This window comes from Borostomias antarcticus (assembly GCF_949987555.1).
Source record: "Borostomias antarcticus genome assembly, chromosome: 16".
NCBI classification, from domain to species: domain Eukaryota; kingdom Metazoa; phylum Chordata; class Actinopteri; order Stomiiformes; family Stomiidae; genus Borostomias; species Borostomias antarcticus.
In genome coordinates this window covers 10,173,902-10,184,364 of record NC_140249.1, presented here as the reverse complement: position 1 = coordinate 10,184,364, position 10,463 = coordinate 10,173,902, and the positions used below count along the sequence as shown (strand labels likewise).

At 48.1% G+C, this 10,463-nt stretch overlaps 1 protein-coding gene across 1 annotated transcript; it reads left to right on the top strand.

The window, feature by feature from the left end:
- Positions 1-2,053: 2,053 nt before the first annotated feature.
- LOC311319688 (putative nuclease HARBI1) lies at positions 2,054-3,132 on the top strand (the record flags this gene model as incomplete). Its single annotated transcript, XM_084451290.1, has 2 exons — positions 2,054-2,437; positions 2,509-3,132. The coding sequence occupies 2 exons, from the start codon at positions 2,054-2,056 to the stop codon at positions 3,130-3,132; spliced, it is 1,008 nt and encodes a 335-aa protein (XP_084307416.1).
- Between the last annotated feature and the right edge of the window lie 7,331 nt (positions 3,133-10,463).

The window sequence follows — 10,463 nt, the reverse complement described above, 5'->3', positions numbered from 1 at the left end:
TTGCATAATTTCGGGACATCAATTTTTTTAATTGGTTCAAGCCAGATTCAAAATTCTTGTTTCATTTTGTTCACATATCCCTATTCAAAACTTTGGCCAAGGGGGATTTTTGATATCTCTTTTCTTCACTTCAGAAATCAGAAAATACTGTCAACAGTCATAAAACGACCAATTTTCGCCATGTTTTAGGGATAAACTGTTATATAAATCAGGCTATGAATTAAATTTAAAAAATCCCCCTTGGCCAAACAATGCCGTCTGTAAAGCGTTCTAAACGTAATAAGCAACAACGACAACAGTGTTTGCCCGCAAGGTTGAACAGAAAACAAGAGAAACTAAATGGAAAGGTTTACATTTATGAGATATAAAGTGCCTATTCGCGCAAGTTGTCATTAGCCGGTGCTAGCATGTCCAGTGAGCAGCAGGGAGATGAGGCTAGCGTTAGCATGTCCAGTGAGCAGCAGAGAGATGCGGCGCGTTTGAATGAGCTGATAACTGGGTTGATTTGTCCTAATTGTGCAGGGACTGGTCTTAAAATTAACATAGATCCTCAGAATAGTGGGTTCTGTAGTACTTTGCTCTTAGAGTGCAGTCTTTGTGAGAAATGGCTATCGTAAAAGTGTCTATCGACTCGGCTTCATGATACAACTAGGAATGATGTTGCATTTGATGTCAATGTGAGGATGGTCCTCTTAGTGCACGAGTTAGGGTTGGGGTATGCAGCTCTCCAAAAGATTAGTAAAGTGTTGGATCTCAGGGCTTCATCTGAAAACTTATCAGAAACATGACAAGAGGGTGACAGGTAGGCTATTGAAACGTGTTCCCTCTCTCTCTCTCTCTCTAGCCAATATCAGAAGCCTATACATATGCACAGTAGTCTCCCTCTCTCTACCTGTGGCATTTCTACATGCATCCATAAACTGACCAAATAAACTGTTTTAATTTCAGTTGCTGAAATAGAGAGAGGTCTGGAGTCCTTGCACAGAAGCAGAGAGCAGATTAGGCAGGCATATGCAGATGTGGACCCAGAGGTAGGTAAGCTGACTGCCAATAAATGCAAAATGTTACAAAATTATTAGTTATTGAGAATTATTTCAATAATTCTCAATAACCAGCGTTCAGTGGACAACATGAAGGCGGCAATATGGGGTAGTCTGCTTCACTGATGACAACCCCATGCGCACCAGGAACATATTGTGGTTTTAGGACAGTTTTGTGGACTGCAGCTGAGTGGGTTCTACAGACCAGGGCCGCGTTTCCCAGAGGCATCGTTAAGGCATCGTAGCGCTACGTGCTTCTTAAGAACGTCGTTAGCTCCACCTCTAGGTGGCGATGCGTTTCCCAGAACCTTCTTAGGCCAAGGTATACCTTGGCTACGAAGGCTCTGGGAAACAGCTCCACCCAAGGTACATCGTAAATCGCCCTTACGATGTACCTTCCGAAGATACATCGTTAGCCTTCCTTGGAGCCGAAGCGCTGTTTCCCAGAGCCTTCTTAGCCAAGGTATACCACAGCCAAGGGATACGTTACGAAGGGCGGTCGGACCCCATCGTTAGCTGTACCTTGGCGATGCGCTCCGTTCATCCCGTTATAGTTTTAGCTCGATTCGAGCGAAATTACACTTTGAAAAAGGAGAGTTGCAATACAGCGCACATCTATCTATCCTACCTGCGCGATTCACATCATTAGTGTACACAAAATACAAAGAACTTGAATGATGAACAAAATGTTATGGCGCCTACAGAACACATCATGGAAATGTTGTTTTGACTACTTTTATTGAGGCAAACGACATATAGGGACTATCCATAGCCTAATATAATCAACTCTGTGAACAACAACAACATTTTCCCATGTAAAGGGATAATCAAGATGACATGGCTTGTCTGGCTGTCATCATACTATGTCAGATAGCCTACCGAAAGATATCCTGGCGAATTGATTCACCCACTTAGACCCACAGTAGGGTAGCCACAGGTGGAATTGATCTCATCAATCAGAGTTCCCTTCTATTTAACTGTGTCACAAGCAACTCGTGCCTCAGGTAGACATCATGGCTGCATTGCAAAGGATCATTGTGCTCAACCAAAGGAACCAACGGCGACGCCGTCCGCGTAGCGATTTGGTTCATGTGAACTATCACATCCGCACAAATCTCTGCCCTCTGGATGTCCTCTCGGACCGTGCCATCATAGCCAAGTACCGGCTGCCACGTGCGGAAATCCAGAGCCTGCTGGAGATTGTGCGACCCCACATCACCAGGGCCACCAGGTGCAACTTCGCCCTCAGCCTAGAGGTACATCTCCTGGCAGCCCTACGGTTCTACGCCGTGGGCAGTTTCCTGGAGGTGGTGGGAGATGGACTGGGGCTGAGTAAGGCTTCGGTGTCCCGGAGCGTGGAGGCTGTCACTAATGTCCTCATGCGCGCACGCATCTCAGTATGCCGGCGACGAGGGAGGACACACTGGCGCGACACCGGGCGTTCCACGCCGTGGCGGGCATCCCCCAGGTGATTGGCCTCGTGGATGGGACCCTGATCCCTGTCACCAACCCGTCCATGTGGGACCAGGCCTTCATCTGCCGGAAGGGGTACCCGGCCATAAACACTCAAGTGGTAGTGGACCACAACGGGCTGTTTATGGACGTCGTCGCCAAGTGGCCAGGCAGCACCCACGACAGCTTCATCTGGGCCAACTCGGGTGTGGGACAGAAGGCTGCCAGAGGGGAGTATGGTAGGGGTGTGTTCCTTGGGGACAGTGGCTACCCTCTCCGAACCCACCTCATCACCCCTGTGGCGGATCCCCTGACCCCAGCTGAGCGGGACTTCAACTCCGCCCACGGCCGCACCAGGAGCCTGGTGGAGCGCACCATTGGCCGGTGGAAACTTCGGTTCCGGTGCATCCATCGGTCTTCAGCGGGGCTGAAGTTAAGACCTGCGAAGTGTTGCGCTGTCATCGTGCTCACAGCAATGCTGCACAACATCCGGGCACGAGCAGGTCTGATGGTGGCGGAGGAGGAGGAGGAGGAGGATGGTGATGATGACGACGGCGGTGACATCCCTCTGCCTGAGCGTGCAGCCCTTTACAACGCGGGTTTCCAGGCCAGGCAGGACCTCATCAACATTTTTGTCTGAACCCCCTCCCCCGCCCTCCCCCCCAGGTGTGCCTCCATGACCTTGAAGGCTATACCGGCGGGGGGGTAACCCCCCAGCAGGTGCAACCATGCCGGGCAGGCTTCGGGGTAGAGGTCCCTCCCATGTGTTGCTACCTTGTCGTGGTGGGAAGGCTTGTGTGTCTCCATGACCATGAAGGCTATACCGGCGGGGGGGGTCACCCCCCCAGCAGGTTCAACCATGCCGGGCAGGTTTCAGGTAGAGGCCAGACGAAAAGCAACACCTGGCCCTCCAGGTTGGGGGTTGGGCGTGGGGCTAACAACCCCACCCCGGAAAATGACAACCTATTCCAGCATTTACACCAAACACATCTTGAATCTTAAGAATAAAATATGTCTGAACCCAAGTTACTAATTCTCTGCAGCATCTCCCGCCGGTAGCTGGCGGTGGCCGCCAGCTGGTAGCGCTCCACAGTCAGCCTCTGCCACTCCACCTCCAGGAGCCCCGCACTGCAATCGCAGAGCACGCCTCCCACGCGTGTCTGCGACCTGGCAAGGCCCCCTCGCATCCGTGGGGTGCGGCCGCCCCTCACGGGGGTGGGGGCATCACGGGGGGTGTGGGGAGAGCGCGTGGGGCGCTCAGAGTCTGGGGTGTCCTCTCCCGCCGGTAGCTGGCGGTGGCCGCCAGCTGGTAGCGCTCCACAGTCAGCCTCTGCCACTCCACCTCCAGGAGCCCCGCACTGCAATCGCAGAGCACGCCTCCCACGCGTGTCTGCGACCTGGCAAGGCCCCCTCGCATCCGTGGGGTGCGGCCGCCCCTCACGGGGGTGGGGGCATCACGGGGGGTGTGGGGAGAGCGCGTGGGGCGCTCAGAGTCTGGGGTGTCCTCTCCAGAGGAGTGGGAGGGTTGGGGTGACTCAGCTGAGCAGTGGGAGGATAGGGGAGACTCAGCTGAGCAGTGGGAGGGGTGGGGTGACCGGATGTTGGAGGGGCCCTCCGCAGCGTCCACATCAATGCCTCCAGTGATGCCTTGGGAGGCTGTGGGGCCGATGATGGCCAGCGCCTTCTCCTTTTCCGGGGTGAGGGGAGGCACGGTGTTCTGGCCACCACCTGTCCTCCCCGCCTCTCGCCGCACCGCTGCACCCCGACTCTTGGCCTGGCTGGCAAAATCTTGCCACTTCTTCCGGATGACTGTCCACGCCCTGGGTGGGCCGGGAGTGGAAGCAGCCATCTCCGTCGCAATGCTGGTCCAGGCGGCCCTTTTCAGCTGGTTGGCATTGGCGGTGCGGAAGCCGCCAAAAAGAACCGCCTTCCGCTCCCCCACCTCATCCAGCATGATGGTCATCTCCTCCTTGCTGAAGGGTATCGCCCGTCTTCTTACCCTCGTTTCTGCCATGTCGCTCAATGTGTTCAATTACCCTTGGTTTTTTATAGACCGCGTGCGCCCACACCGGTGCGTGATAAAGTAAATTAGTCATCGTATCCGCGTGGATTCTAACATGGGAATGCTACTGACACAGGTGCTATTCATATGAGCATTAAACCTTAGTTTGTGTGATGATTAAATTGGTGTTCATTTTGCGATCATCACTGCCTATTCATGTATTTTTTCATGCGCTTTCAAGACATCCCAGACGAGGCTTATATGACCCGATCCGATCCATGTTATTGCTGGTATATTAACTTTGATGCAATAGTAGGCTATGCATTGTGACTATCACGCGGGCTCGCCTTGAATCTTAGATATATTCGCAGATTAGCTTCGGGAGCAGGACTTCCTTTTTGGTAATATTAGGCTGCAATGACAATGATTACACAACACGTATTATATTGTCACGTCATTTCAGTGACTTTACGAATGGCCATCGATGTGTGCGGCATCAATTCATTCTTTTTTCAGCACCGCGCCCAGGGACAGCTCCTATAACGATGTATCTTGGGATGGACCTAACGATGTATCTTCACGCGCACGCTAAGGGATAGTCTGGGAAACACTTGTAGGAAAAACTGTCCCTTCGCCAAGGTATACCTTGAGAAGCGTCGTAGTGCGGAGAAATTCGGCAAATCTGGGAAACGCGGCCCAGCTGCTTAGAACAGTTTTGTGAACTCCAGCTGAGTGGGTTCTACAAACTAGCTGCCTAGAACAGTTTTGTGGATAGCTAGTGTGGTGCCATCTGAGGAGTGACATTGTAGACCTATGACGGCGTAGCTTGATGTCTCCTATGGTATTGCTTTTGACGATGGTTATATCACTTGTTTGTTTGGCAATCTATATTTAGCTTCTATTGGTGTTTACCCTGCATTGTTTACCACATCTTGTCCTGTGTATTTATGAATCAGCTTACTCTTCATGTTCATTCATTCATTCATGTTTTCTCCATGTAAAACGCTTAAAAAAACACAAAAAGCTAGATAATCTGTTTTCTCATGCATGTCCTCGTCAAATGTGTCTATCTTTGTCCATGATCTGTTTAACAAAATAATACAAGCTTTCTAAAAGGGAATGTTCTCTTCCCTACTAACATTGTCTCGTCTCTAGTCTCGTCTTACTAACACCCCACTCGTGGGCTGTACCTTGACGTGGTGAGTGGGCTTCCAACTAAACAGGTCTTGCTTCTCTATACAAAATGTCTACTCCTGGACTATTTTGAATCCACAACATGCTGTGTATTGTTATTATGTGTTTTCAGATGTTGTGTAATGTTGTTACTAATGATGTGATTGGATATTGTGTTTGTAACTATTGGTTTACAATGCAAATGTATGTTTTTTTACAATACAAATTTTCAAAGCCCGTTTTCTCAAAATGAGTTATTTCTCATCTTAGGGACATCAAAACCACCACTTGAGTAGCACCTACATACACCTAACTTTCCAGTTTTGTTCCAATCCATATTCTGAAGGGTTTGGCCAAGGGGGATTTTTCAAATTTCATTCATAGCCTGATTTATATAACAGTTTATCCCTAAAACATGGCAAAAATTGGTGTTTTTATGACTGTTGACAGTATTTTATGATTTCTGAAGTGAAAAAATATATCAAAAATCCCCCTTGAACAAAGTTTTGAATAGGGATATGTGAACAAAATGAAACAAGAATTTTGAATCTGGCTTGAACCAGTTTAAAAAATTGATGTCCCGAAATTATGCAAATTAGCGCATATTTAGCATATAATTCCTAATTTGCATATTTATCCATAAGATTTCAGAAAACTTGTAATACAAAAAAGATGCTCCTTAATGTACCTAACAAACTGGGGGAGTTTGATGGTGATACCTATTAAGGATTTATTTTTTCCTATTCACCTGGGGTGTCTCCCCTTAAATGCGTCTTGTATTCTGCCATATCGCTTCATTTTCATCCGTGTTTAGCGTTTTGGTAGTGCTCCGTCTCCCCCTACAGTCCTCATGAAAATACAGTCCACATTACGGTCCGTTGACAGCTGTACTAAATATTGTCCTCTTATTCGCTCGTTCTCAAATGATTGGCCTGTGTTGACGTGTTAAAAAACATCAGTGGCCTAGGCTACTGTAGTTTTCCTGTATATTTTTCAAACCAACCAATACATATTGTAGTGTTGGGGGAAACTGTTGTCTCATGCCCGTTCTTGACCATCACTGTTATCCGTAAATGAACCTGAGTATTTGGTCTGTATAGCTTACCTGTCAATCAGAGCCAAATAGGGACTCTAGCCTTTTCTACCCGGCAAAACACAGTTATCTGACTAGTTCTGTTTCTCTGTGATCTCTCCCTGATTTCCCCCATGTCTTCCCCACAGGGCCAATCTGGGTCAATCGCTCTGGGCTCAGCTGCTCAGATCCTGCTCTAGAGGCTCATATAAATGCACCAATCACTGTGGGGACAGGACACAGGGCTTACCTGTCACTGGTGTCACTAGTTCCACAAGCCTCCTCAAACCGACCGGGTAATGGTCTCATTAGGGGCCGGGCAGCCTCGGCTACCTGTCCCTCTTGTATTTCTCAATGATCTTCTTCTTCTACTTCTTCCAAGTAAGTCTGACTTCCTATGCATGAAAAATCCCCAAACTTGCACATAGGTCCAGTCCTATACCAGAAGTCCTCAACTGGCATTGAGGGCCAATAGTCCTGAAGGTGGCGCTACAGCAACAGTTAAGTTTAAAACGCAAAAATATAACAAATCAGCCGTATGTGCTGTCACTTTATAACCATCACCAAAAACGTAGGCCCAAGTGAGTAGAAATGTATATACCGTAAATCCTCTAATAGTGGCCTGTATTCAATTATAGGCCGGGTCTCTTATAATGGCCGGGGCACGGTCAACACGGATAAATACAGGCCGGGTCAAAAAGTGATGGGGAAAAACAGCTCTGGGCTTTACGGTAGTTTTGGTTGCTAGGCACGTTGTTTGAGGTGGTAACAAACATGGCGCCGACCAGAAGAAAGTTTTATGTGAAATTTAAAGAGAAAGCTTTGCAGTATGCTACAGAACATTCGGGAGAGCAAGCTGCAAAGCACTTTGAGATCAACCCGAAGAGAATCAGATACTGGAAAAATCAGAAGAGAATCAGATACTGGAGAAATCAGAAGGATGAACTGCGTTTGGCTGACGAGAAAAGAGCACGACTAGTTGGTGGTGGGCGGAAGAAAGTTAGCTTGGAGCTAGAAGCTAAACTTTCAGACTGGATCTATTGGAAGGGGCTACATTAATACCCACTCTGAGGCGACAACGTCGCAAAAACTGTAAATGTATAAAACCAGACAACGTTTGGTGATAAAAATTTAGCTTACTTCGTTCCGACCGCCCCTCCCGAGTGTGGGTGTTAAGACCACCTTATACGCTACTCAATGCGGGACAAACACAACCGAGTCTCGAGGAAAATGATAGAAAACAAAGCGAAGGAGATCTACGCTTCAATAGTTGGAGTGTGTGTGGAATGGAATGTCAATGAATGTGCTGTGAATGTGATAATGTTGTATTGTTAATATAGTAGAGGAGGTACCCTACTAACACACGCAGGTTGCGCAAACGTTCTACATACGGCCGCTATAGGTGACGATTCATCTGCGCCACGTGCGGAAATTACGCGGCCATTTACGGAAACGCGAGATCTGCCGATTAGTAGCCGCTACGTTAGAACGACACGTCATTCAGAAGTTGCGGCCGCGTGCAAAGAACGCACGTGATCACGTGGGCAGGAACTTCTGTTATAAACTCACTTGGCTGACACTAGATTTACAGGTATTTATATGACTTGGTCTGCACGTCTTTTTCGCACGGTGCAAATATGGTTGCGGCCGCGTGCAAAAAACGTGGGCAGGAACTTCCGTAATAAACTCACTTGGCTGACACTAGATTTACAGGTATTTATATGACTTGGTCTGCACGTCTTTTTCGCACGGTGCAAATATGGTCACTTACTTACTAAACCCTGACCACTGGCTATATTTAGCATTTGCAGTACCACTGGCTATATTTAGCATTTACCAGTACAAAAACGAATTAATGCTATATGGGGATATAGCAGCAAGCATTATGATACAAACCAATATAAGACTGAACACCATTAACAGTTTAGAACATTTTATTACACAAAGTACATTACAAATTAAAAGTATACATATTTACAAGGATGAGGTTTACGGTCTGTCACATTACGCATAGCCAGAAAAGCAAAAAAAGTATGTACAAGCTCTGGCTAGCAACCCATTATCTGACAATTGCAAAAGTTCTAAAAACAAAAATGAAACAAAGTGCGCATTCTGTGGCAGGCAGACCGGGAACAGACCGTTGTATCCCACAAAAAAAAAAGAGTTAAAATTTACAAAAACTTTTTACAAAAAAGGCATCCATCCTGGCAGGCTGGAAAGGCAGGTTTAGGGAGACGGGCTGGGCTGGAGGTCACCCACATCTGAATCGAGGGTCTGGGCTGAAGAGGTCATCCTCATCTGAATACTCCACTGTGGTCAGGGCTGGAGCTGCGGTCAGGGGCTGGGCTGGGGAGTTCAGCTGGGCTGGAGCAGATGCCTAAGGACATAATGAAATGGCTGTAAAAGCAAGTTGCATACGTTCATTGGAAGCGTGCCATGTCACTGGATACGAGAAAATTAACTGCCTGACATCACATACCTTTTTTCATCGAGCAGGGGCATGTTTCAGCATCTCCTGCAGCTGGGCAGACACCTCCGTCACAGTGGTGCTTGGCTTACAGGCCATAACTGCACCTTTTAACCAAAAAGGGAATGGTTTCAATGCACATGGCATGAAGCAAAGACAATGTATTATTTTGCGAAAATATGAACAATCCCATTGTAGAGGGTCATATTCTTCAGAGGCTTCTTCCCCCTCTTCCCATGGACGCTGTAGACACACCACACTCTGTGTATGGCAATGGCTGACAGCACCCGCCGGACCACATCTGGCAGATCTTTGCCGCCAATGGAACTCAGATATTGTGTCTGCAAAACATAAAGACAATCATTTACTTTTACATTTCCTTAACACTTCCCTGCAAAAATAAGGAACAAAGTTCTGCCCTGAAGTTACTCACCATCTTCCTTTGATGATCCTTGTCCTTCAGCTGCTCCTCCAAGACCAGCAGCTCCTCCTCCGTTTTAGCAGGGTGCAGGTCATCCAGTACTGCTCCCCGATAGCTGTCTGCAGACTCGCCGGACAGTGTCTGCTCCAGCCTCTGCTCCAGCCTCATCATTGTCTGTATCATCTCCCTCAGACTTTGCATGACGCTGGAGAACTGCTGACACATCATCCTCTGGAAGTCTGGATATTAAACACAGATGTGGCTATAAGTAATTGTACGGTCCCATAATGGATATTCAACTCAAAGTATATCCCTACATGCAGCATGAAGTAGTTCACAAAATTCAGCATACCAGCATCTGCAGAGCTTGATGGCAACACTGCTGGAGCTGTTGGTCTCACAGGCGATGGCATCAGAGAACTACCTGAAAACCAGAGGATAAAAGGATGAGCAGGAAACTATGGTGCTGGCGGCGTAGTGATTCTGGCATAAGGGGAAGAATCAACTCGACATGAGACATGTCAGACCCTGACCTGGTCTGGCCGGGGTGCTAATCGCTGATGCATGCTGCTCGTGCCTGGACGTCTGAAGGGCCTGGGCTCACAGCGCCTTGGCTCAAAGGACCCGGGCGATGAACATCTACTGCCGACAAGTGAGATGTGAGATGAGCGAATCAGTGAACTGAGTACATGAGTCTTCAGAAAGTCCTGAGTTAACTGTCAGTGTGCAAATATGCATAGACATTTCACCAACACAAACACGCATGGATACCTGCATTGATAACTGGCAGAGCAGGCCTTCCGGCTCTGGCACCTGGCATAGCTGGTGTGATCTGA